General features: G+C 58.1%; 2 protein-coding genes across 4 annotated transcripts in view; one reads left to right on the top strand and one right to left on the bottom strand.

Moving 5' to 3' along the window:
* Dock6 (dedicator of cytokinesis 6) overlaps positions 1-26,072 on the bottom strand; it is a 54,376-nt gene that overhangs the window by 12,081 nt on the left and 16,223 nt on the right. The window contains exons 14-34 of one of the 3 annotated variants that reach the window (XM_070002228.1): positions 25,299-25,461; positions 21,828-21,945; positions 21,670-21,740; positions 20,801-20,939; positions 20,618-20,719; positions 19,819-19,905; positions 19,390-19,621; positions 19,024-19,185; positions 17,113-17,276; positions 16,430-16,534; positions 12,889-12,975; positions 12,505-12,600; positions 12,021-12,161; positions 8,822-8,935; positions 8,145-8,315; positions 7,582-7,721; positions 7,273-7,442; positions 3,951-4,111; positions 3,654-3,836; positions 2,156-2,282; positions 885-969 (exon numbers count right to left, since the gene is read on the bottom strand). In XM_070002228.1, the coding sequence (XP_069858329.1) occupies positions 885-969; positions 2,156-2,282; positions 3,654-3,836; positions 3,951-4,111; positions 7,273-7,442; positions 7,582-7,721; positions 8,145-8,315; positions 8,822-8,935; positions 12,021-12,161; positions 12,505-12,600; positions 12,889-12,975; positions 16,430-16,534; positions 17,113-17,276; positions 19,024-19,185; positions 19,390-19,621; positions 19,819-19,905; positions 20,618-20,719; positions 20,801-20,939; positions 21,670-21,740; positions 21,828-21,945; positions 25,299-25,461 (2,818 nt within the window). The remainder of the gene's footprint in view (positions 1-884; positions 970-2,155; positions 2,283-3,653; positions 3,837-3,950; positions 4,112-7,272; positions 7,443-7,581; positions 7,722-8,144; positions 8,316-8,821; positions 8,936-12,020; positions 12,162-12,504; positions 12,601-12,888; positions 12,976-16,429; positions 16,535-17,112; positions 17,277-19,023; positions 19,186-19,389; positions 19,622-19,818; positions 19,906-20,617; positions 20,720-20,800; positions 20,940-21,669; positions 21,741-21,827; positions 21,946-25,298; positions 25,462-26,072) is intronic. The other 2 variants (XM_070002226.1, XM_070002227.1) reach the window with 2 other exon arrangements.
* Positions 23,630-25,226, top strand: Angptl8 (angiopoietin like 8). The gene is made up of 4 exons (XM_070002229.1): positions 23,630-23,969; positions 24,107-24,268; positions 24,714-24,823; positions 24,936-25,226. Exons 1-4 carry the CDS (start codon positions 23,673-23,675, stop codon positions 24,961-24,963), a joined length of 597 nt encoding a protein of 198 aa, XP_069858330.1. The 5' UTR covers positions 23,630-23,672; the 3' UTR covers positions 24,964-25,226.

Raw genomic sequence — 26,072 nt, 5'->3', positions numbered from 1 at the left:
CTTTGTGCTCAAGGCTAGCGCTCTACCACTTGAGCCACAGCACTACTTCGGATTTTCTGAGTAGTTTATTGGAGGGAAGAGTCTGGTGGATTTTCCTGTCTAGGCTGGCTTCAAACTGAAATCCTCAGATCTCAACCTCCTGAGTAACTAGGATTACAGTGTGAGCCATCAGCACCTGGTTACAAATAATTATTTTGAACTAGACCTTTTTTGTTTCTTCCCCTTTTTCTATTTTCTCTTGTAGTACTTGGCATGAAACCCAGTACCTCCCATGTGCTAGGCAAGCACTCTATACAGATAAGCCTGTTTTCTTTCCTTCCTTCCTTCTTTATTTTTCTTCTTTCTTTGTGGGTCATGGGGCTTGAACTCTGGGCCTGGGCGCTGTCCCTCAGCTCTTCAGCTTGAGGTGAGCGCTCTACCACTTGACCCACAGCACCACTTCGCGTTTTCTGGTGGTTTATTGGAGATAAGATAAGAGTTTCATGGCCTTTTCTGCCTGGGCTGGCTTTGAACCTTGATCCCCAGATCTCAGCCTCCTGAGTAGCTAGGATTACAGGTGTGAGCCACCAGCTCCCGGCTTAAACCTCTTTTCTTTTCTTTTTTGGTCCGGTCGTGGGGCCTGATCTCTGGGCCTGGGCACTGTCCCTCAGCTCTTCAGCTCAAGGCTAGCGCTCCACCACTTGAGCCACAGCGCCACTTCCGGCTTTTTTCTTTTTTTCATATGTGGTGCTGAGGAATCGAACCCAAGGCCTCAGGCATGCAAGGCAAGCGCTCTACCACTGAGCCACCTTCCCAGCTCCAACCTCTTTTCTTTATAAGGTTGACCTGTCACAGATTGACTCATGACAGTAACAGAAACAGACAAGAGTCGAAGCCACACCTACTTGTCCACACGGTCCGAAGTTTGCCTCCAGTGTGTGATGCTCTTGCGCCAACGAACATTTTCCTGGTTCCCAAATGGACTCCTCTCTGAAAGGCACAAGGGTGTGTTCATAAGTGTGGAAACACGGAAGACACCTGACCAGGATAGGCAGCCCCAGGGATAGAGATGTTTGGGAAAGATAACTCAGACCCAGCAGGACACTGCTGGCTCACACCTGCAATCCCAGCTACTCAGGATTGGAGGATCCAAGTTCAAAGCCAGACAGGGCAGGAAAGCCTGTGAGACTCTTGTGCCCAATTAACCAGCAAAAAGCTAGATGTAGAACTATGCTCAAGTGGTAGAGTGCCAGTCTGGAGCAAAAACTCAAGGACAGTGATCAAGTCCTGAGTTCAAGCCCCAAGACATGGAGAAAAAAAAGATTAAAAAAAGATAATCCAGGGCTGGGATGTAGCTCAGTGGCAAAGCGCTTGCCTAGCAAGTGCAATGTCCTGGGTTCGATCCCCAGTACCAAAAGAGAAAAGACAAATAAAGATAATCCAGACAAGAGCACTCACCTTGAGCTGAAGAGCACAGGGGCAGCGCTCAGGCCCAGAGTTCAAGCCCTACGACCGACCCCCCCAAAAAAAAAAAAAAAAAAACCAAAACAATAAATTTGGGGGCTGGGAAGGTGGCTCAGTGGTAGAGCACTTGCCTTTGCATGCTCAAGGCCCTGGGTTCGATTCCTCAGCACCACATAAGAAAAAAGCCGGAAGTGACGCTGTGGCTCAAGTGGTAGAGTGCTAGCCTTGAGCTGAAGAGCTGAGGGACAGCGCCCAGGCCCAGAGTTCAGGCCCCACGACCGGACCCAAAAAAAAAAAAAGATAATCCAGACATACTTAAGACAGAGGGGAACACAGATTGTGGGGCTTGAACTCACGGCCTGGGTGCTGTCCCCTGAGCTCTTTCATTCAAGGCTAGCGCTTTTCCACTTGGAGCCCCAGCACCACTTCTAGTTGTGAGAGGTTCATTGGAAATATGAGTCTCTCAGGAAATTTTCTTCCCCGGGCTGGATCCTCAGATCTCAGCCTCCTGAGTAGCTAGGATAACAGGTGCGAGCCACCAGCGCCCAGCTGTTTCTTTTCTTTCTGCACTGTTGCATTGATCTTGGGGCCCTGTACATAATAGGCAAATATGCTGACAGCTGTACCCCCAAACCCACATGGCTGCCTGTCCTCTGTGAGTGAGAATGAGGGGTGGCCGGCTAGAGGAGATCGGGGTCCCCTGGCACCTCACCCCGACTCCGCCGCACCATCTCTTGCCGGGCTCCGATGGTACCCAAGATGGCTTCCTCCAGCCGGGCCTTCATGTCCAGTGACTTTTTGAATGTGAGGCTGTTGATCCGCTCAAAGGCCTTCTTCCCCTGCGGGGCAGAGAACTGGAAGTTAAGGCTGAAGTCTGCCCTTGTCCTAAGAGCCTGGCTGGCCTGGGATTCTGCCAGAGCCAGTGTTAGAAATCCCCTTCCTTGAGCTGGGCATGGTGGCTCATGTCTGTAATCCTAGCTACTCAGGAGGCTGAGATCTGGGATTGGTTCAAAGCCAGCCCAGCCAGGCAGGAAAGGCTGTGAGACTCTTTGTTTTGTCAGTAGTGGGGCTTGAACTCTGGGCCTGGGCACTGTCCCTGTACTCTTCAGCTCAAGGCGAGCGCTCTACCACTTGAGCCACAGCGCCACTTCTGGTTTTCTAGTGGTTTATTGGAGATAAGAGTATCATGATGGAGCCGGGCGCTAGTGGCTCACGCCTGTAATCCTAGCTACTCAGGAGGCTGAGATCTGAGGATCGCGGTTCAAAGCCAGCCCAGGCAGGAGAGACCGTGAGACTCCTATCTCCAATAAACCACTAGAAAACCGGAAGTGGCGCTATAGCTCAAGTGGTAGAACGCTCACCTTGAGCTGAAGAGCTGAGGGACAGCGCCCAGGCCCAGAGTTCAAGCCCCACGACCGACAAAAAAAAAAAAAAAAAAAGAGTATCACGATGGGCTGGGAAGGTAGCTCAGTGCTTGCCTTGCATGCATGAGGCCCTGGGTTCAATTCCTCAGCACCACATAAGCAGAAAAAGCCAGAAGTGGCGCTGTGGCTCAAGTGGTAGAGTGCTCGCCTTGAACTGAAGAGCTGAGGAACAGCGCCCAGGCCCAGAGTTCAAGCTCCATGACTGACAAAAAAAAAAAAAAGAAAAGAAAGAAAAAAAAGAAAAAAGAAAAAGGAAGAAATCCCCTCTTCCCTCCCACCATCCATCCCTTCCTTTTTCCCCCTTTTGTTTCATTCCTCCTTCTCTCTTTTTTTTCTTGTGGCAGTTACAGGACTTGAACCCAGGGCTCTGGAGCTGTCCCTGAGCTCTTTTGCTCAAGATTCATATTGTACCACTTTCAGCCGCAGCTCGCACTTCTGTTTGTTGAGTGGTTACTTGCAGATCAAGTGTCATGGGGACATTTTCTGCTGGGGCTGGCTTTGAACTGCGATCCTCAGATCTCAGCCTCCTGAGTAGCTAGGATGACGGTGGCGGGAGCCACCGACGCCCAGGTCTCCTTCCCTTTTACCCTCCCTCCTCCCTTCCTTCCATCCATCCTTCCTTTCCTCTGGCCTTTCCTCCCCCTCTCCCTTTCTCCTTTCCCTCTCACCCATCCCCACCCTCAACCCCCAAATTCTTCCCGGCCTCTGCATCAGCTCACCCCATCACCCCAGGGTCTACAGCACACCAGCCCCCCCGCACCCTGCCCTTGCATGGCCCCCCCAGACCTTGTACTCGAAGGCAGCCAGGCAGAGGTAGAGCAGGTCCAGGACGCGGCCGAGCTGTGGCAGGCCGAGGTCGGCAGCCCAGCGGTGCAGCAGGGCGGGCTCGGAGCTCTTCAGCACCCACAGGACGCAGGCCAGCAGCGTCCGGCTGGACTCGGCCGAAAGGGGACAGCCCCCCCGGGACGCCTGCACCCGCGGGGACACACGTGTCACTTTCTACACGCCACGAGCGCGGCCCCACAGGGTCTCATGACCCCAGCCCTCATGGCCCCGTGGGGTGGGGACTAGTCTGCTACTTACAGGTGACGGCCCCTGCGAGAGGCTGGCGCGGGAGCCGGGGGCCAGGGGGCCTCCGGCGATAGCCAAGGCCACGGAGGGGCTGATTGTCCCTCCTATGTCCCCTTCACCGTCTGTGTCCGAGTCCAGCATGGAGGCCAGTCTTGACCTCTGACCTGGGCCCTCTAGGGGAGGGGGGAGAGCAGCAAGAGAAGAAGGTGTTGGTGAGTGTCACTCCAGTGTCTTCTGGAAGCTTCTAGAAGCTTCCTTGACAGCACAGCATGGTGAGGGCTTGGCTATCTACACCTGGAATTCAGGATTTCTGGTCTTTGTTTTTGTTTTCTGTCCATTATGGGTCTTGAACTCTGGGCCTGGGCACTGTCCCTCAGCTCTTCAGCTCAAGGCTAGTGCTCTACCACTTGAGCCACAGCGCCACTTCTGGCTTTTTTCTTTTTGCTTATGTGGTGCTGAGGAATCGAACCCAGGGCCTCATGCATGCAAGGCAAGCGCTCTACCACTGAGCCACCTTCCCAGCCCGAATCCATTTTTATTATTCTCACCCCATCGATAAGAAAACTGAGGGGGCTGGGAAGGTGGCTCAGTGGTAGAGCGCTTGCCTTGCATGCATGAGGCCCTGAGTTCGATTCCTCAGTACCACATACATAGAGAAAGTCAGAAGTGGTGTTAGGGCTCAAGTGTTAGAGTGCTAGCTTTGAGCACAGAGAGGCTCAGGGACAGGGCTCAGACCCAAAGTTCAAGCCCCAGGACTGGCAAAAAACAAAACAAAACAAAACCAAAAAAATAACAGCCTCCATCTCTTCCAAACAAGTGTCATTAGAGAGAAGGGCTGACAGAATATACATCAAATTTCACCCTGGAGGGTTTTTGTGTGTGCCGATGATGGGGTTTGAACTCAGAACCTGGGTGCTGTCCCTGAGCTTTATTTACTCATGACTAATGCTACACCACTTTGAGCCACAGCGCCACTTCTGCTTTTCTGGTGGTTAATTGGGAGATAGGAGTCTCACGGACTTTCCTGTCTGGGCTGGCATTGAACTGTGATCCTCAGATCTCAGCTTCTCGAGTAGCTGGATTACAGGTGGCTTTTTCCTGGACAGTTTTGAAATAAAAAGTAGAATAACTCTAACCAAATCTAACCAGCCCAACTTAGCTCAACTCCAGTCTGGACTGTCTGCTTATGACAGGGACAGAAGAACCCTTTCTAAGGGACAATGACATCTTCAGCACCCCCCTTGTCTTTCACACACTGTCCAAAACAGAATCAGGAATAACAAGACAAGTGAGCAGGCAGAAAAAACATGACAGATCAGAGGGGAAATAATACACATGATCAAATACCGAAGCTAGCAAACTACTGTTAAAAACTAACTGCAGAAATAAAAATCAGAGGAAAAGGGTAAAAAAGAAGAGGAGAATTGAAATCTATGGGAAAGAAAAAAGATCAAATTGGATATTTTAAAACTGAAAAAAAATATGTAATTAAGACCTCAACAGATGGGACCAAGAAAAGATAGATTAGTGCCATCAGAGATGGGTACAGGAAATTCCCAACGGAAACAGAAAGCCGAGACACAAACCAACAAACAAAAGGAGCAGATTGAAACACAATCGAAAGATCTAACATACGTGTCATTGGAAGTCCCAGGAGAGAGGAGAGAAAATGAGGCAGAAAAAGAAAAAGTTCTAAGTTGAGGGACGAGAATTTTTCCCGAGTGACCCCCGAAACCCCAGGCCTCAGTTTCCCCTGCTGTTCCTGTAGGGTCCCGCACCTGTGCCGAGGGCAGCCGTCTGCCCCTCCTCACCCGGGTGACCCTGCATCCCCAATGTGCTGAGACCTCCCACCTGCCAGGAGCTGGCTGTAGGCTATCCCCGGCAGTATGCCAAACTCCACCTGTCTCTAGGACACAGAGGCTGTGGGAGTGAGGGTGATGTCCGAGCTTGGCTGGATACCGGAGGGTGTGGCCAGTGGGTGTGGGCGTGGCGTGGGATGCTTGGGGGCGTGGCATGGGATGATGGGGTGTGGTTATCTGGAGAGGTATGACTGATGGATGTGGGCGTGGCGATGTGGGGAGGGCATGTCAGGTTCATGAAGATGCGGGGAGGCGTGGCTGATGGGTGTGGGCGTGGTGCTGTGGGGAGGCGTGGCTGATGGGTGTGGGCGTGGTGCTGTGGGGAGGCGTGGCTGATGGGTGTGGGCGTGGTGCTGTGGGGAGGCGTGGCTGATGGACGTGGGCAAGGTGCTGTGGGGAGGCGTGGCTGACAAGATGTGGGCGTGGTGCTGTGGGGAGGCGTGGCTGATGGGTGTGGGCGTGGTGCTGTGGGGAGGCGTGGCTGATGGGTGTGGGCGTGGTGCTGTGGGGAGGCGTGGCTAGTTGGTATGGGCGGTGCTGTGGGGAGGCGTGGCTGATGGGTGTGGGCGTGGTGTAGTGGGGGCGTGGCTGGTGGGTGTGGTGCTGTGGGGGCGTGGCTAGTTGGTATGGGCGGTGCTGTGGGGAGGCATGGCTGATGGGTGTGGGCAAGGTGCTGTGGGGAGGCGTGGCTGATGGGTGTGGGCATGGTGCTGTAGGGGCGTGGCTGATGGGTGTGGTGCTGTGGGGCGTGGCTAGTTGGTATGGGCGGTGCTGTGGGGAGGCGTGGCTGATGGGTGTGGGCAAGGTGCTGTGGGGAGGCGTGGCTGGTGGGTGTGGTGCTGTGGGGGCGTGGCTGATGGGTGTGGGCGTGGTGCTGTGGGGAGGCGTGGCTGATGGGTGTGGGCGTGGTGCTGTGGGGGCGTGGCTGGTGGGTGTGGTGCTGTGGGGGCGTGGCTGATGGGTGTGGTGCTGTGAGGCGTGGCTAGTTGGTATGGGCGGTGCTGTGGGGAGGCGTGGCTGATGGATGTGGGCGTGGTGCTGTGAGGCGTGGCTAGTTGGTATGGGCGGTGCTGTGGGGAGGCGTGGCTGATGGACGTGGGCGTGGTGCTGTAGGGGCGTGGCTGATGGGTGTGGTGCTGTGGGGCGTGGCTAGTTGGTATGGGCGGTGCTGTGGGGAGGCGTGGCTGATGGGTGTGGATATGGTCAGGTGGGGAGGACTGATAAATGAGCATGGCATCTGTGGGCGTGGCCACATCACCAGTGGGCGTGTCCGGAGGAGCGGTGGGCATGGCCTCCAGTGCTCCCAGTTTACCAGTGGGTAATCTGAAGCTCAGGTCTCTGGCTTGACCAGGGCTCCCGTGGAAGAACTGGAACTCGCTCTGCCGGCCTTTACCTCTGCCCCCTCACCCCTACCCCGTGCTCACAGGCCCAGGCCCTCCCGGCTCGCGAGCCCCCCATCCTGCTGGCCCCCTGACCCGCGAAGTCGTGCAGTCGCGGCAGCGTGTCCCGGGCGAGCGACAGCAAGGGCAGGTAGAGCTCGGCCACGCGGGCCTTCACGGAGGGCTCGGCGAAGCGGGGGTCGGTGTCGTGGCTGCACAGCAGGCTGTGCACCGCAGCGATCGCCTTCTTGTGCAACACGGAGGCCCTGCGGAAGGATGGGGGGCTCAGCGCGGGGCTGCTGACGCCTCTGGCCCTGCCCACCGGCATTGGATGGGAGATAGAACCACCCATCCTCCATCGGGACCCACCCCAACGGCCATGAATGGGGACTGGCCTGCGCTTACCCCTCGGCCTCGGGTTCGAGGGCCAGGGCCAGCTCTGTCAGCAGGAGTCCTGCCAGAAAGTGCTGCTGCCGGAATGGCCTGCTCAGCTCGAACATGCTGGTCACCTTGGGGTCTGGGGCCTGGCTGGAGAAGGTGGAGCCCTGCAGAGATAGGGGGACATAGGCGGTGTCTGAGGTCAGGGGTCAGAGGTGTTCTCCAAAAGCCATCTTGGAAGTGACTGAAGTTAGGATATCCAGTCTGGGCTGACTCATCTGCAGATAGCAGGGACCTCGAGGTTAAGGATTAAAGGTGAGAAGTTGGGTGAGGTGACAGGGCACGGGGTCAAAAGTCCTAAGACTGAGCCAGCAGCTGGACTACCAGCCTCAATTCTATTCCTGAATCAGACATTCAAAATTGTTCCTCCCAGGAACCCGCTAAGAACTGCCAGGAGTGAAAGTTCAGAGGTAAATGGGCAGCGGCGCACCATGAAACGGACTTCAGTGAGGGAACCACCAGAGAGGGGGTGGGTGGAAGGTGAGAGGTCTGAGGTCCAGAAGAGGAGGCCCAAGTGGAGGCCAGCCCACCTGGGAGGTGGTGGAGGAGACGGAGGGCGAGGGGGAGGCCGGGGGTGACAGCGGGCAGCAAGGGAGGTTGAGGGTCACATAGTGCTCGTGGCTGCACAGGATGCGGGTGAAGTCCATGCGCAGGGTCAGCAGCGCTGCTGGGTTGGGGGCTGACTGCAGCCGGGTGGTCACCTGCAAGACGGGGTGATCAATAATCGGTGTGAGGCTGCGCTGCTTTGCCCTGGCTCCAAATACCCCATTCGGTCATCGCCACGCCCTCTTCATGTCCCACACCAAGCAACAGGCCCCAATCACCGGGCCTCCAAGGCCTGCCAGGGCCCCCATCATCCCTAGCTTCCCAAGTCACCCTCTTGAAGTCACTAACCGTGCCCACCCAGCGTCTTCAGGCCCCTCCCACGCCGTCATCACATTGCTAGCCACGCCCACAATGTCTCCAGCCCCTCCCACGCCGCCATCACATTGCTAGCCACGCCCACAATGTCTCCAGCCCCTCCCACGCCGCCATCACATTGCTAGCCACGCCCACAGTATCTCTGGCCCCTCCCACACCGTCATCACCTTTCTAGCCACGCCCACGCAGTCTCCAGCCCATGCTTCCCCGGGAAGCTGTTGGCCACGCCCACACAACGCCTCCAGCCCCTCACGCCACCCCGTGGTCGTTGGCCACGCCCACCCACCTGCTTATAGTGATTTCGGACCAGGCTGAAGACAAAGGTGCGGTCGGCGAGGGACAGGAGGTCGCTGAGGAAGAAGGCCAGGCTGGCGTTGAGGCGCTCGGCCAGCTCCGCGTCCTGGGGACAGAGGAAGGGATCCAGGCCTGGCTCTCACCAAGGGCCACTGCAAACTCCACCGGCTGCCCTGGGGGCCCTGTCCTTCTTGACATGGGAGGGGGGGAGCCTGTGGACAGCCCAGGGCACTTCCTGGCCCTCATCCACCCTGGCTTCCCTCCCTCCCTCAGGCTTCATTCGGGGTGCTCTTTTCTTCCCACTGTCGTCCAGATTTTGAAAAACACAATCGTGGGCAGATTGGAGCTCCTGAGACCCCAAGATCTTGGTCTGTCTTTGTATAACGCTCACCGTGGGCCAGACTACACTTCCCAGCATCCCTTGCAGTACTACATTTCCCAGAATCCCTTTGCAGATGAGTCCAGCCTTGAGACCCCATTCTGGCTAGTGAGATGTGGACAGGAGTTGGGGGGACCACTTACGTGGGAGGTGCAGGTCTTCTGCTTTGGGTTGCATGCAACCCCTCACCATGGTGAGCCTTCAGGACCACATCTTACAGCACCACCACCACCACCACCCCCCAAAAAAAAGACTACTTATACTCAGAAATAAACGTTTGGTTCTGTCTGAAGCACTTGTGATTACGGTCGTGCAAATTAATCTCCGTCCTGATAACCCCTCGGCAATCATTTCACAAGTATCTACTTGTATCAGGGTCCGCGGACAAGATGGGGACAGTCTCTGATGCCCGCTTGACCCACAGTGGGGGTGTGGGGCTCAGACAGTTAACAAGAATTCTACATAGGCCGGGCACCCCCTGCTTCACGCCTTTCCTCCTAGTTACTCAGGAGCCTGAGATCTGAGGATCAAGGTTCAAAGCCAGCTGGGGCAGGAAAGTCAGTGAGACTCTTATCTCCAAGAAACTACCAGAAAACCAGAAGTGGCGCAGTGGCTCAAGTGGTAGAGCGCTCCCCTTGAGCTGAAAAGCTGAGGGACAGCACCCAGGCCCAGAGTTCAAGCCCCACTTGGGGCTTGAACTAATAGTAATTCTAGATAATACTACATGCACAAAGTGCTATTTTCAAAGACTCCTGACGGATGAGAAAGAGCTAAGGAGAAAAAGGCCATTGAGAGCCGCTGCTGCAGTCTGTGCAATGGCCCTGGGGCAGGATGTGCCTGGAAGGTGAGGGCTGTATATCTCTGAGGCCTGGCTGCCTGCCCTCTTATTACACTTACAAGTTATAATGTGTCAGTGGCCCATAATTCCTTGTAATCCCAAAGGAAGAATAAACAAAATGGGCCTGAAATATGAGTCTATGAAGTGGGGGGGGGGGGGAATCCAACAATTGCCTTGAGCAGGGAGCCTGATAAGAGTTGTTAAATGTCACTAGTGGAACTAAAAAAATCCAGCTTTAGCCAGGTACCAGTGGCTCATGCCAATTGCTCCTAGCTACTCAGGAGACTGAGATCTGAGGATTGAGGTTTGAAGTTAAGCCCAGGTAGAAAAGTCTGTGAGACTCCTATCTTCAGACAGTGCCCAGGCTGTGAGTTCAAGCCTCAAGTCCAGCACACAGAGAGAAAACAAAGCCAGCTTTTTAGGAGTATTGTTCTGTCCTGCAGCCGCGTTGTGAGCTTGGTTTTCTCACAGTCCGGGAAGCCAGATTCCTTTGGGAAAGTTGGTGTTTGGGAAAGCTCCAGGAAGACAAGGTCGAGACCTTTGCGATCAGCCCAGAGGTCCGTGGCATTATGCAAGGGCTGGCTTGAGCCAGATGACATTTCAAAACCTGGCATGTTCCCACCAAATCCTGAAGTTCCATTTCTCTTAGGAATAAAAAAAAAAAAAAAGGAGGGTGGGAGGGACAATCTGGTCTCAAGAGACACAACTCCACAGGGACCTGGTCGTCTGGATCTGAATGGCTGCCACCCCCTGTCTGAGTGAGAACATAATCTCTGGTCTCCATAAACCCTTCTTTCCCAATCAATGCTGGAGGTGAGGATTCTATGCCTTTCCTGGTCTGTGGCTCTGCATTACGCCTGCCTCAGTTTCCCCATCGGTAAAATGCTAAGTACACGGATGCCTGGGAGAACTTATTAGTAGGGTTCATCTAAAGTACCTAGGTAAAGTCCAGCCCTGGTGGTTCACGCCTGTCATCCTAGCTACTCAGGAGGATGAAAGAACTGAGGATCGAGGTTCAAAGCCTACTCTAACAGGAAAATCTATGAGACTTTTATCTCCAATTAACTACCAGAAAACTGAAAGTGGCACTGTGGCTCAAAAGTGGTAGAGCTCGCCGGGCGCTGGTGGCTCACGCCTGTAATCCTAGCTACTCAGGAGGCTGAGATCTGAGGATCGCGGTTCAAAGCCAGCCCGGGCAGGAGAGACTGTGAGACTCCTATCTCCAATAAACCACCAGAAAACCAGAAGTGGCGCTGTAGCTCAAGGGGTAGAGCGTTCGCCTTGAGCTGAAGAGCTGAGGGGCAGCGCCCAGGCCCAGAGTTCAAGCCCCACGACCGACCAAAAAAAAAAGAAAAAGTGGTAGAGCTCTAACCTTGAGCAAAAAGAGCACAGGGACAGCACCCAGGCCCCGAGTTCAAGCCCTACAACCAAAATTAATTAATTAATTAAAAAGTACCTAGATAGACAGTAAATGCTCAATAAATGCTCCATACAATTGCTATTAGCATTACTGTTGCCTGCGTAACCACTTGTAGAGACAGGAATTGGTGATCTGGTCCTGGAGAGTCATCAGGGTCTCAGAAGAGCAACCTGCATTTATTATGCACTGAATACTAGAATTGTGCTGAGGGCTAATGGGTCTGCCCTGTAATGTTCCTTATCGTCCCAACTCTTCTCCCCTCGCAGACTTCATTCTAACCATGCTCCATTCCTAACAGCCCAGACACTATCTTGCCACAGGGTCTTTGCACCTGCTGCGGCTCCTTTCCCCAGACATTCCCCCCAGATGGGTCTCTCCCCTTCTAAGTCTCCCTTAAAACTCGGCCCTACGTGAGTGCTGATCCTGGTCTGCCTGCTGTGTTTCTGCACGTAGTGTGGGGATGCTCAGGAATAAATAAGGGGACATTGGGCAGGACGGGAGACACCAGCTGGCTGGCTCCATGACTTCCCTTACTGAGATCCTGAGGTCCTCACCTTGTGGACGCGGGTGATGATCTCCAGGCCCACGGAGCCCACGAGGGCCACGATGTCGTCGAGGAAGCGGGCAGGGAAGCGCAGCTTTCGAGGTGTGTCCAGCCGCTGGCCCAGCAGCAGGTGTAGCGCCATGCTCTTCACCTGAGGAACCGAGCAAACAGGCTGGGGGCGTGGCCTCGAGAGGCGGGGGTGTGGCGTGTGGGAAGGGGCGGGGCTCCCGCGATGGAGCGCTCAGAGGGCCGGCGAACTATGGGCGTGGCTAGTGGCTAGGTGGGACGTGAGCAAGCCAGGGGCGGGGCTTTACAGATCTCAGCAGTGATTGGTGGGGGGTTGTGTGGGCGGGGCCTCGGCTGCTGGGGGCGGGGCTTGAAGGCTGGGTTCCTCTGTGTGTGGAGGCCATGGCCCCGCTCTGTTGGCCTCCAGATCGTTTCTCGGGGGGCGTCAGGGGCGGTCGCGGGGGGCGGGGGTCCCCGGGGCTTCTCACCATGAGCTGGAAGAAGAACCAGGCGTGCTGCAGGACGGCCTCGCGCACGGCGCTGCCGCTCACCACCCACTGCAGGGCCAGCTCCTCGTGAAGCAGCTGCGGGGGCGGGGCCAGAGGTCACAGGGGTCACAGGGGTCACAGGCGGGGGGGGCACCCCACCCCACCCCCACCGCCGGAGGGCAGGATTGGGGGTGACGGATGATGCAGCTGAAGGGCTGGGGGCGGGGTCAGAGCAGCGGGGTGCCATGCGGGAGGGCAGAGGGCAAGGTGTCACGTGACGGCGCGTCCAGTCCTGGTCACGTGGCCCCGAGGGCCGGGCGGGCTGCGCTCCGGACCCCCTTCCTGGGAGGGGGGGATGGAGTCGCCCACCCTCCCATCCACTACCTTGTGCACAGTGGGTCTCGGCCGGGAGGCTGGCGGGGCGGAGGCCTCGAGGTAAGAGGAGGCGCGGCTAGAGCTGCGGTCCGAGGCCTGGGATGGGATGAAGAGCGTGGAATGCCGGGACAGCATGGGGGGGCGGAGGCCCGAGGCCTGGGATGGGATGAAGAGCGTGGAATGCCGGGACAGCATGGGAGGGGGGGGGGGAGGCCCGAGGCCTGGGATGGGATGAAGAGCGTGGAATGCCGGGACAGCATGGGGGGGGGAGGCCCGAGGCCTGGGATGGGATGAAGAGCGTGGAATGCCGGGACAGCATGGGAGGGGGGCGGAGGCCCGAGGCCTGGGATGGGATGAAGAGCGTGGAATGCCGGGACAGCATGGGGGGGGCGGAGGCCCGAGGCCTGGGATGGGATGAAGAGCGTGGAATGCCGGGACAGCATGGGAGGGGGGGCGCGGAGGCCCGAGGCCTGGGATGGGATGAAGAGCGTGGAATGCCGGGACAGCATGGGGGGGCGGAGGCCCGAGGCCTGGGATGGGATGAAGAGCGTGGAATGCCGGGACAGCATGGGGGGAGCGGAGGCCCGAGGCCTGGGATGGGATGAAGAGCGTGGAATGCCGGGACAGCATGGGGGGGGCGGAGGCCCGAGGCCTGGGATGGGATGAAGAGCGTGGAATGCCGGGACAGCATGGGAGGGGGGGGCGGAGGCCCGGCGGGGAGGCCCGGCGGGGGAGGCCGCGGGCCGGCGTGGATGGAGGAGGTGACTCAGAACAAACAGGCAGAGAGACGCGGAGGCCGGCCTGGCTTGCCCTGCGTCGTTTCCTGGTGGTTTATTAGAGATCAGAGTCTCACGGACTTTCCTGCCCGGGCTGGCTTTGAACCGCCATCCTCAGATCTCAACCTCCTCAGTAGCTGGGATGACAGGCCGGAGCCTTCCTCACAAAGCCAGGGGTAGCAGTGGAAGCTCCCATCCCAGCACCCTAGCCTCTCGGCTACATACTAAGACCAATGCCCAAAAAATCCCTCCAAGGGTCAAAGGCAGGTTCAGTGGCTCACGCCTGTCATCCTACCACCCAGAAGGCTGAGATCTGAGGAGCCAGGTTCAAAGCCAGCCCGGGCTAGTCCATGAGACTCTTGTCTCCCATGAACCACCAGAAAACCGGAAGTGGCGCTGTGGCTCAAGTGGTAGAGCGCTGGCCTTGAGCTGAAGAGCTGAGGGACAGCGCCCAGGCCCAGTTCAAGCCCTATGACCGACATGAAAGAGAAAACACAAATAAGTAAGGACAGAGAAGCCATGGTGAGGAGGCTACAAAGAAGTGAGCAGGACAGGCGGCCATGTCCCCCTAGAAGCTGAAGGGGCAGGATGGAGCCAAGTCTGGCCAGCGAGCGAGCGTGTGAATGAATCCGCAGAGGGCCAAAGTCATGAGCGGTCAGAAGAGGTGAGCTGGGGTGGGCCAGAGAGAAGGTGGAGCGGAGACAGGGCATGGACAGAGGACATGATGTGATGAGAGAGCCGGTTCCAGGCCCCGGCCTGCTCCAGCCTTGCCAGGGGCCTCAGTATTCCCATCTGTGAAATGGGTCCAGCGGGGCGGGGGGCGGGGTGCAAAGCTGCACTCTCCTCCCCTCCCCACCCCTTGGCAGTTAGGAGGTGAGATAGTTCAATATGGATGACTTAGGGCCAGGTGTAGTGGATTCCACCTATAATCCCAGCTACTCAGGAAGTAGAAATCGAAGGTTGTTGAGTTTGACACCAGCCTGAGCAGAAATTCTGAAAACAAGATAAAGCCAGGCATAGTGCCTCCTGTCTACAATCCCAGCTATTGAGGATGTGGAGATAGGAAGGATGTGGGTTTGAGGACAGCCTAGGGCAAAATGTTATCCAGACCCCATCTTAACCATGGAGGTGGGGTGTCCTAGTGCACACCTGTCACCTGGCTATGAGTAGTCTAGGCCAGGAGGATCATGGTCCTAGGTCCTCGGGCAGAAACACAGGACCTTCTCTGACAGCTAACTGAAGAAATGGGCTCAGTGTGTGTGACTCAAGTAGAGCTGTTGCTAGGCAGGGTCCATGAGCCAAGACTTCAGGATCCACATTAACCTGGGGAGAGGACCATCCCTTTTTTGTGTGTGGTTGTGGGACTGGAACTGAGGGCCTAGGCGCCGTCCCTCAGCTCTTTTGCTCAAGGCTAGCTTGGTTCTTGAGTGGTTAATTGGAGATGAGTCTCCTGGGCCTTTCCTGCCCCAGGCTGGCTTTGAGCCACAATCTCAGCGCTGAGATCTCACATCTCAGCCTCCTGAGTAGCTGGGATTACAGGTGTGAGCCACCAGTGCCTGGCTAGGACCATCCCTATTCGTGTTACTAACCGGCCCGAGGGCCAGCTGTGCGGGACTCAGGCCTCCATCTGCGCCTTTCTCTCTGACCCTGGAACCTCCATCCTTTTACTCTGTCCGGCTCCATGGCCCTCTTCAGATCCCAACAAAAACATCACGTTCCTAAAGATGGATGTGGGCGCCTCATTCTGTCTCCTTTCTTTTTGTGCTTGAACTCAGGACTTCGCACTGTCACGTGTTTTTCTCGCTCACAGCTAGTGCTCTACCACTTGAGCCATGCCTCCAGCCAGCTGGAGATGTTCTCTCAGACTTTTCTGTCTGGACTGGCCTCGAATGGTGATCCTTTGGCCATCAGCCTCCTGAGTGGCTAGGGTTCCAGGCAGGAGACAATGGAAACTCAGCTCTCTTTTGTTCCATTTCCTTTTTTGGCTGGTTTGGTGGTCTTTTGTTTTTGTCTTTTAGACAGGGTCTCACTCTGTAGCACAGACTGGCCTGAAACCTGTGATCCTCCTGCCTCAGTCTCCTGCAGGCTGAGATTACAGGCATGAGCTACCATACCACACCATGTTGCTATAGCTTCAGTGAATAAATAGGAAAACAGAGGCTCAGAGAAGGAACACAGCCTGTGGCGGTAGCAGAGTGGGACTTGAACTCAGGTCTAACTGGAGGCAAAGCTCCTGGCCACACCAGGGCAAGGGCGGGGAGGGAGGGGGGAACCCTTGGTCTCCAGAGGGGCAGAGGATCCAGGCAACCACTGAGCGCTGCCGCCATGCAGGTTGCTTGTGCATGAGTGGGAGAGAGGGAAATAAGCCATGCAGGGCAAGAGAGTTATAGGTGATAGGATTTGCATCTCATTTGCATGCACCTGCATGTCACCCTGGTGCTTTCTGTCTCTGCGCAGGCTGTGGCCTGTGTTTCCTTTTGCCTTTGTTTTTGGTAGTGTTGGGGGGGGGTGGACCCCAGGGCCTTCACACACGCTAGGCATGCGTGGGACCACTGAGCCACGCCCAGCCCAGTCTGTCACCTAGGTGACACCCAAAGTTACCGCTGATGATGCCAAGGACGTCTGCCACGCAGGCAGACTCTACAGCCTCAAAGACAGGAAGGAGGCCGGCCGCCTGACGCGGGCAGCCACCCCGGGTTAGTGGGAGGTGGAGGTGCGCATGCGTGGCGGTGTCATGGGGGAAGGGGGGCGTGCCAGGTGGGGGGGAAGGGCACCTGTCTGGGCTCAGCCCCGCAGAAAGGGGGCGCCCGCCGCAGCACAGCCTTGCTGCCGCCTGGAGCGTAAGCGGAATTCACCCACGAGTGGGAGCGGTCGACGCCCTGGAGATGCACAGGTCAGAGAGGCGGGGGCCCCCGGGGGGGGGGGCCGCGGGCACACCGGCCAGCAGTGGCCACCAGTGCACCTGCCCGGGGAGCGTGGGGGCCACGGCCATGACTGGAGTGCGAGTCCGGGGCATGCACGTACACAGGCACTGAACAGCTGGCCACACTTCTGTTTGTATTGTCTGCGTGCGTGCGTGCGTGCGTGCGTGCGTGCGTGCGTGTGTGTGTCTCAGAACTTGAACTCAGGGCCTGGGTGCTACCCTGGAACTTTTGTGCTCAAGGCTGGTACTCGACCCCTTGTTTCACAATGCCACCTCTGGCTTTTTGCTGGCCCGTGGGAGAGAAGAAGTCTCGCAGACTTTCCTGCCCGGGCTGGCTTCAAACCATGATCCTCAGATCTCAGCCTCCTGAGGAGCTGGGATGGCAGGCTGAGCCATGGGGACTGGGCCACACACTCCTGCCGGGTACCCAGCCTTCCTCTGGGGGGAGGGGGAGCGTGCTGTCTCCCACCCTCCATCACCCACCCATCCGGAAGCCACGGCCGCGACTGGAGGTTTGGGATGCCCTCCCCCTACCTTGTTGGCCAGGATCCGGGAGACCTCGTCGTCCACGGAGCCGGGGGCCACGGCCAGATCGGGATTGCTGCTGCTGATGCTTTTAGATCGAGCCAGGTAGAGGCTGGTGGGACGGCTGGAGCCATGGGCCAGGGTGGCAGCCTGCACCGTCACCGGAGGGGCCCCTGAGGACCGGGGGGAGGGGGGACAGAGTCAGCCCTCCCCCACCTGCCCAGTCACCCCCAAACCCTTCCCACTTGGCAACTATCAGAGAAGTGTGTTGTTGTTGTTGTTTTCTTTCTTTCTTGGGTACTAGGACTTGAACTCAGGGCCTTGCCCACTGGCTTAGCTTTTTCACTGCAGGTGAGCGCTCTACCACTTGAGCCACAGCCCCACTTCCAGCTTTTTGGTGGTTTCCTGGACAGAAGAGTCAAATGATCTTTTCTGTCCAGGCTGGCTTTGAACCATGATCCTCAAAAGCTCAGCCTTAGCTGGGCGCCGGTAGCTCATGCCTGTCACCCTAGCTACTCAGGAGGCTGAGATCTGAGGATCACGGTTCAAAGCCAGCCTGGGCAGGAAAGTCCATGAGACTCCTATCTCCAATAAATCACCAGAAAACCGGAAGTGCTGCTGTGGCTCAAGTGGTAGAATGCTCGCCTTGAGCTGAAGAGCTGAGGGACCGTGCCCAGGCCCAGTTCAAGCCCTACGACCTTCAAAAAAAAAAAAAAAAAAAAAAAAAGACTCCAAAGTCGCTGGGATTAGAGGTGGGAGCCACTGGTGCCCATCCTGTGGAGGAGTTATTTTTCCTCCTTTCATTTTCCCTTTTCGGGCTGGGAAGGTGGCTCAGTGGTAGAGCGCTTGCCTTGCATGCATGAGGCCCTGGGTTCGATTCCCCAGCACCACATAAGCAAAAAGAAAAAAAGCCGGAAGTGGCGCTGTGGCTCAAGTGGTAGAGCGCTAGCCTTGAGCTGAAGAGCTGAGGGACAGCGCCCAGGCCCAGAGTTCGGGCCCCACGACTGGACCAAAAAAAAAAAAAAAGAGTCATTTTCCCTTTTCTCTTGAAAAGGAGTTACTGCTTTAGAGCAGAGATAGGCAGACACAAAAGCCATCCGAGAAAAAGTGCACCCACCGCTGAGCGGGTGATATTATGTAACACATGGGCAACAAGAAAACAACTCTTTTTTTTTTTTGTCAGTCATGGGGCTTGAACTTGGGGCCTGGGCGCTGTCCCTCAGCTCTTCAGCTCAAGGCCAGCGCTCTACCACTTGAGCCACAGCGCCACTTCGTTTTCTCAGCGGTTTATTGGAGGTAGGACTCTCACGGGTTTTCCTGCCCGGGCTGGTTTTGAACCTCAATTCTCAGCTCTCAGGCTCCTGAGTAGCTAGGATGAAAGGTGTGAGCCACTGATGCCCGCGGCTCTCTACCACTTGAGCTACAGCGCCACTTAGTTTTTTTGTTTCTTTTATTCATGGTTGGTGCTCTACCACTTGAGCCACAGCTCCAGTGCCTGCTTTTTTGGGTAGTTAACTAGAGATAAGAGTTTAGGGGCTTTTCTGCCTAGGCTGGCTTCAAACATTTATCCTTGGATCTCAGCCTCCTGAGCAGCTAGGATGATAGATGTGGGCCACTAGTGTGCAACTTTTTTCTTTTAAAGTAATTTCTTTCTTTTTTTTTTTTTCTTTCTTTTTTTTTTTTTTTTTTTGTGTGTGTGTCTATCTCGGTGCCTGAACTCCGGGCCTGGGCGCTGTCTCTCTGCTCTTCGGCTCAGGCTAGCATTCTATCACTTGAGTTACAGCACCCCTTCTGGCTTTTTCTGCTTATGTGGTACTGAGGAATCAAACCCAGGGCCTCATGCATGCGAGGCAAGCACATGCTACACCCCTTTCCCGGATGGGCTCTTGTCTTGGGTTCTGGTTCTCCACCAGCACTTACCACCAGGGAGACTGGACTCAGTGCCAGGGAGGCGAAAGGCGTAGTGGACGTAGGCCGCCAGCAGCGGGCAGTGAGCGCGGCCGTCCTGGCCTGCCTCCAGGCTCCGGTGCACCAGGCTGACCACGTGGGCCATGGCTTCAAAGGCTCCCCGGCCTAGGTTCACTGTCGGGCACAGCAGAGGCCAAGTTCCAGGGCCCAAGGCCTCTCCCCTCCCCCCCCCGGTCTCCCACAGCGACACCCATGGGGAGGGGGGGGCCCCCGAGGACCCCCGCGGGCATCCAGACAGCTCAGAAGAACTTGTCCACGGGGCTATGGACCCGAAGGGGAAACTGAGGCCCGTGTCCCTGCTCCCTCTCTGCGGCTCACCCATCTGGCCTCCAATGACGGGGGGCCGCACGACCAGGTGGACGAGCTTGTCCAGGACCCGGTGGGAGAAGGCCACCAGGGGCTCGGGGCTGGCCAGGCGCAGCGAGGCCAGGCCGGCGCGCAGCTCCTGCTCCACCGTCCCCTCGCTCAGCACCGAGTCCTTGAGCCGGAAGGGGAAAGCCCCCTCCTCCAGGACGTGCACCAGCGTGAAGAACTTATCCAGGTGGGGGTCCTGGAGGGGTAGAGGGAGGGACACGAGGGGAGCAGAGGTTCAGGGTTACCACAGCCCCTCCCCCCCAGCTGACCAAAGTCACGTCCACAGGCCCAGCCCTCCCTTGGCTCCCAACAGCCGTTGCCCAACCCCAGAGCAATCAGGAGCGAGCTGCTGGGGGGGAGGGAGGAGGGGGAGGGTTTCGGGGCTCCCCTTACCTGGGGGTGCACGGAGGATGCGGCTGTGAGCTCCACACTGAACACGCCCTTGTGGCCGTCCACCCAACGCATGCCCGGCAGGGCCACCTGCGGGAGAGGGGACACCCGATGGGCACCAGGCCGCCCCACACACACACCTGTCAGGCCACCGGAAGGTGACCCGCCCACTTGCCCAGCCCGAGGGGGGGCACCCCTGACCCCTGACCCTGCCCTAGTTCTACTGGGATGGGGAGAGGGGACGTCCCTTGGGCAAGATGCAAGTCACATGATCCTCAGGACACTGGAGAAGGGGGTGAAACTTGTCCCCCCAGGAACTCCAACTCTAAAGGAAGCAATGGGTCAGCAATGCTGCCATGAGGGGGAACGGGGAGAGGGACTCTGGACCTCCCCCCAGGACTCCCCAAAAGCTGGAAGAGGGGTGGCGGTGAGGCACCCAGGGGCTCCAGAAATGTTCCTGGGGGAGCCGGGCACTGGTGGCTCCCGCCTGTCATCCTAGCTACTCGGGAGGCTGAGATCTGAGGATCGCGGTTCAAAGCCAGCCCGGGCAGGAGAGACCGTGAGACTCCTATCTCCAATAAACCACCAGAAAACCGGAAGTGGCGCTGTAGCTCAAGGGGTAGAGCGCTCGCCTTGAGCTGAAGAGCTGAGGGACAGCGCCCAGGCCCTGAGTTCAAGCCCCACGACCGACCAAAAGAAAAAACAACAACAAATATTCCTGGGGGAAGGAGAGGCAGGGCTCTGCATTAGCAGAAGCTGGGTGTGCTGGGGTGTGTGTATATGGGGGGGGTCAGACACCTACGTCGGGGGTCAGCACGGAGTAGCTGGGTGGCGGCTGGTCCACGGACACGGGGAGGCAGAAGGGGCCGCTCCTCAGGCGTCCATGCTGCAGCAGGGGAATCCACTGGGGAGAAGGGGGGCGGTCAGGTGGCGGTCTGGCCCAGAGGGGGGACCAGGTGGGGCTGAGCTGGGTGACCCGACTCACGGTGAAGCCCACGGGCGTCTCGAGCGCTGTGCCGGGCCGGGGCTGGCAGCTGATGTGGAAGAAGGTAAAGAGCAGGTGGTGGTTCTCGGTCACGCACGCCGGAAGTTGGAGCTTGAACTCCTCGTAGAATTCGGGGGACCTGGAGTGACAGGGCCGGGGGGGGGGGGGTCAGCTCGGGGAGGGGCATGTGTATATACCTTCCAATAGCCACCAGGGACCCCGTGCGGGCCCCCAGTTTTGTTGTTGTTTTTACTGCTGGTCCTGGGGTTTGAACTCAGGGCCTGGGTGCTATTGGTGAGCTTTTGTGCTCAAGACTAATGCCCTGTAGCTCAAGTGGTAGATTCTGGTGAATCATTGAAAATAGTCTCATAGACTTTCCTGCCTGGGCTGGCTCTGAACTCAGGTCCTCGTAGCTCAGCCTCCAGAGTAGCTAGGATGACAGACTTGAGCCACCAGCGCCTGGCTGGTTTTTCTTTTTTTTGTCTCTTTTTGAGGCAGGGTCTCTCTCTCTGTCATTTTTTTTTTTTTTGGGTCCGGTTGTGGGGCTTGAACTCTGGGCCTGGGCGCTGTCCCTCAGCTCTTCAGCTCAAGGCTAGTGCTGTACCACTTGAGCCACAACACCACTTCTGGATTTTTTCTTTTTGCTTATGTGGTGCTGGGGAATCGAACCCAGGGCCTCATGCATGCAAGGCAAGCGCTCTACCACTGAGCCACCTTCCCAGCCCTGAGGCAGGGTCTCTTTTTATGTAGCCCAAGCTGACCTGGAACTCAAACTCCTCTTGCCTCAACCACGCAGGGGCTGGGATTACCCCCCCTCTCCCCCTCCCCCCCCCCCCCCCCGCTCATGCCACCATCCCCCACCCACATACTTGTTGTGGTAAACCACCGGCGTGAAGGCCTCACGGGTGAACTCGCTGCAGCTGGACTTACCAAAGATGACCTGGAGAGGCGGGAACATGCCATGAGGGGCCCATCGGGATATCACACCCCGTCTTCCCCTCCCCCACCCCGAGTCCTGTCCACAGACCGGCAGGGCCTGGCTGGGGTCTTCGCCCGCCATGTACTGGATTCGAACAGCCAGGTTGCGCACGGAGCCCTGGCGGCTGCTGAAGTTGAGGCAGTGTGGGTACACATAGAGCAGGTTCCTGGGGGGACAGCAGGCAGGAGGTGAGGGGGGAGTACCCCGGAGAGCCAGGGCCCAGACAGCACAGGACAGTGGGTCACCAGGCCACGGCACATGGGGCGATGGTGAGGTGCAATCCCAAGCACCAGGTAGAAGCCGGGGGCTGGTGGCTCACGCCTGTTATCCCAGCTACTCAGGAGGCTGAGATCTGAGGATCGTGGTTGGAGGCCAGTCTGGGCAGGAAAGTCTGTGAGTCTCTATCTCCATCCAAAACCTGGAAGTGGAGCTGTGGCTCAAATGGTAGAGCACCAGCCTGGAGTCTATCACAGATGAAGAGGCAGAGACGGGGGACCCCACAGCCCCCTTCAAAGCACAGACGGCCTATCGGGGAGGGGGGAGGGAACAGATGGGCACTGAGGCTGCTTCCGAGATGTGGCTGGGCTCCCCCATGCCGCCCCCCCCCCCCCACTCACCAAGGAACACTGAAGTCTTAGAGCCTGTCTCTAGGCGGGGAAAACAGGCCAGATTTCAAGGCTGGGGCTGGAGTTTGCGTTCTGTCTCCTGTATCACGAAGACACTGCAGCTTCTAGTTCAGCCTTGGTCGTATACCAATGGTGGTAAATAACTGCACCAAACACTCGTGGCACACCTCCCAGACACTGGGCTCTGTTCTGAGTGCCCGATGTCAAATAATTCGCTTACTTTTCTAAATTCAGGGCTTGGGCACTGTCCTTGAGGCTTAGTGCTCAAGGCAGGAGTTCTACCCCTCGAGCCACAGCTCTACTTCCGGTCTTTTGGTAGTTCACTGGGAGCTACAGAGTCTCACTGACTTCCGCCTGAGCTGGCTTCGAACCACGATCCTCAGACCTCAGACCTGAGTATCAGGGACGACAGGCGAGAGTCACTTTTTTTTTCTCTTGGTGGTACTGGGGTTTGAACTCAAAGCCTCACACTCCCAAGGCAGGGAGCGCTACCACTTGAATCATGCCTCTAGCCCTCTTGGGTTATTTTGCAAGCCAGGTCTGGCTTTTTTTTTTCTCCCACACCCCCAGACGTCCTCAGACCCCCATCTTCCCCCCACTGACGGGTGGAGATGAGGCCTCGATGTCCCTGCCGGCGGTCCTCCCATCCCTGCCTCCCAGGGAGCCGGGATTACACGCATGCACGACCCCACTCAGCCAACCCATTTCCTTTCCACATGTGGCCGCGAGGTGGGGGGACTGAGCCCCCATCAGCAGCCGGGAAGTGACGTGGTGGTTCAGAATATTCCCAGGGGAAGGGGTGGGCCCGGGAGTCTGGCCGGGGCGGCCACCCCATGGACTCTGCCACCTGTACCCCGCTTCCCCGGCCACTCCGAGACCCCTGCATGGCAGGTTGATGGCCGAGGGCTGAGAACTGCCCCTCCCCTCCCCACCATGTGCCTGGAGCTGATCCTGGCGGGACTGGCTCAGCCCTGGCCTCCCACAGCCGTGAGCCTCAGTGGGAACACTGTATGATAAAAGTCTCGCGATAGAGGCCAGGGCCTGGCTTGACCCAGTGTGCACCCCGCCGCCCCCCCCCCCCCAGCTGGGCCATGAGCCTCTGTCATGATTCCAGAGTGGTTGGGCCAGACATGCGCCTGATGCAATCCCCCGCCTCTGCCAGGCGCTTGCATAACTCGAGTGAACCACTGACCAGGGCCAACGCCGGCCGGGGCCATAAAAGTCCCCAGCAGTGGTTCGGAGACCACAGAATCGGACAGAAGCAGCTATGCCCGCGCTGTCTCTGTGCGTGCTGTGCGCCCTGGTCATGGTGGTCCGGCCCGTCCCCGCGGCCCCCGTGGAGGGCGCCCAGCCGGCCCAGCGTGAAGAGCTGACCCTGCTCTTCCACGGGGCCTTACAGCTGGGCCAGGCTCTGAATGGTGTGTACAAGGGCACGGAGGATCGGCTGCTGGAGGCCGGGCGCAGCGTGGGCCTCTTTGACCGGGCACTGGGGCTCCTGGGCACCCGGGTCCACGAGGGCTGGGATGCCACACAGAAGCTTCGCACCAACTTGTTGGAGATGCAGGTGAGCATGACACTTGGGGCTTTGTGGGGTACATAGGAGTCCGCACAAAGATGACCAACTAGGTTGTCTAAGAGGTCAGGAGAGCCCAGAAAGCAAGCTGGTCACTGTCTTAACGCCCTACTCTCTCTCTCGAGCAGACAGAAGAGAATGCGCTGCAGCTCCGTGCAGAGGCCTCGGCTCAGCTGCTGAGGGAGGTGGCCGAGGCCCAGCGGGCGCTGAGGGACAATGTGAAGCAGTTGGAAGTCCAGCTGAGGGGGGCCTGGCTGGGCCGCGCCGGCCAGGAGCTGGAGACCATTAAGGTAAGTGGTTTTCTTCAAACTCACTTCTGGGCTGGGAAGGTAGCGCTCTTGCCTGGCATGCATGAAGCCCCGGGTCCAACTCCTCAGCACCACATCCGGCTGGAAGTGGTGCTGTGGCTCAAGTGGGTAAAGTGCTGGCCTTGAGCAAAAAGCAGCTCAGGGACAGCGCCCAGGCCCCGAGTTCAAGCTCCAATACTGGCGCGCGCGCGCACACACACACACACATGCACACACATGCACACACATGCACGCATGCACACACATGCACGCATGCATGCACGCACGCATATACACAGCCCACTTTGCAGATGGTGAAACTGAGGCCAGGGAGGGTTATTGAGTTCCAGTATCACCCAGATACAAAGGGAGGGGGGCCTGGGCAGGATCATGGGGCTGGAGGGGAGCAGCCCCCCCGGCCCCACTGAGGCGCCCTTCGCCCCCACAGGCTCATGCAGAGAAGCAGAGCCACCTGGTGTGGGCCCTGGCGGGCCACCTGCAGCGACAAAGGCGGGAGATGGAGAGTCAGCAGCAGTGGCTTCAGGAGATCCAGGAGAGGTGAGCGCGCGGGGAGCCCAGCCAGGGACTGGGGTTAGCACCCCGGGGCAGCTGGAACGAGCGCCCCCCCCACCGGCCTGGTCACTGAGCCCCTATCTTTCTTTCTCCCCAGGCTCCACACCGCCGCGCTACCAGCCTGAGCCTCCTGCCTGGAGAGAAGCGAGGTCCAGTCACGTCTCAAGGGACGCTTCCGGGCGCCTGCGCAGGGAGGAGCTGCCCGCCCACTGGGGGTCAGCCAGGGTGCCCCGCTTCCGGCCACGGAGCAGAGTCCCCCCCGCCCCCTCAGCAGGCGGGACTGAGGGCAGAGGAGAGGAAGAGCAGGAGGAAGACATGAACCCCTTTGTACCTAACACACCCCACATTAAAGCCACACACTGGCAGTCTCCCCTCAGGGGTCTGTGTGTCTCTGTGAGAATGGGGGGCGTCTCTCAGAGCCCGTCCCCTCTGAGCACCGCACCCCCCCCCAATCTGGTACCTGTAGCAGGTGTGGGGGGCGTAGACCTCCCGGGCTGGGAACTCCAGGATCTCCTTGGTGGGCCGGGCCCTGGGGTCCGGATAGGGCTTGACATGAAGCAACTCGGGGGACAGGCAGAAGTGGGGGTTCTCAGGAGCCGGGGAGATGTCGATCTTGAGCTGAGCTGGGGAGAAGGAAGTGGGTTCGTACCTGCCAGAGCTCCTGAGCCAGGCGCCCACGCACAATCGGGGCACCAGGGCCGGGGGACAAAGGGCACAGGGTCGCCTCCCCCGGCCCACCCCCATCTGGGCAGCTCTCCTGCCACGCTGGCCCCTGGTGACCCCCGTCCCCGCCGGGCCCAGGCTGGAAATCAGGTCATGGCACCATTGGCAGAGTGACACCAGCCCTCACACGGGCCCTACCCACCAGCCACTGAGTGACAGCTGTCCCCGCACAGGCCCCACCCACCGGCCACTGAGTGACAGCTGTCCCCGCACAGGCCCCACCCACCGGCCACTGAGTGACAGCTGTCCCCGCACAGGCCCCACCCACCGGCCACTGAGTGACAGCTGTCCCGCACAGGCCCCACCCACTGGTCACTGAGTGACAGCTGTCCCCGCACAGGCCCCACCCACCGGCCACTGAGTGACAGCTGTCCCCGCACAGGCCCCACCCACCGGTCACTGAGTGACAGCTGTCCCCGCACAGGCCCCACCCACCGGTCACTGAGTGACAGCTGTCCCCGCACAGGCCCCACCCACCGGTCACTGAGTGACAGCTGTCCCCGCACAGGCC

The sequence above is a fragment of the Dipodomys merriami genome, unplaced genomic scaffold (genome assembly GCF_024711535.1).
Source record: "Dipodomys merriami isolate MVZ:Mamm:240054 unplaced genomic scaffold, mDipMer1.0.p SCAF_6, whole genome shotgun sequence".
In the NCBI taxonomy this organism is placed as follows: Eukaryota; Metazoa; Chordata; class Mammalia; order Rodentia; family Heteromyidae; genus Dipodomys; species Dipodomys merriami.
Note: the sequence above shows the minus strand (reverse complement) of the source record. Positions and strands in the feature narration are given on the sequence as shown.

Coding starts and splice junctions, on each gene's coding strand:
- Angptl8 (XM_070002229.1), top strand. CDS start 23,673: ATGCCCGCGCTGTCTCTGTGCGTGCTGTGCGCCCTGGTCATGGTGGTC. Junction 24,269..24,713: donor AGGAGCTGGAGACCATTAAG/GTAAGTGGTTTT, acceptor TCGCCCCCACAG/GCTCATGCAGAGAAGCAGAG. Junction 24,824..24,935: donor CTTCAGGAGATCCAGGAGAG/GTGAGCGCGCGG, acceptor CTTTCTCCCCAG/GCTCCACACCGCCGCGCTAC.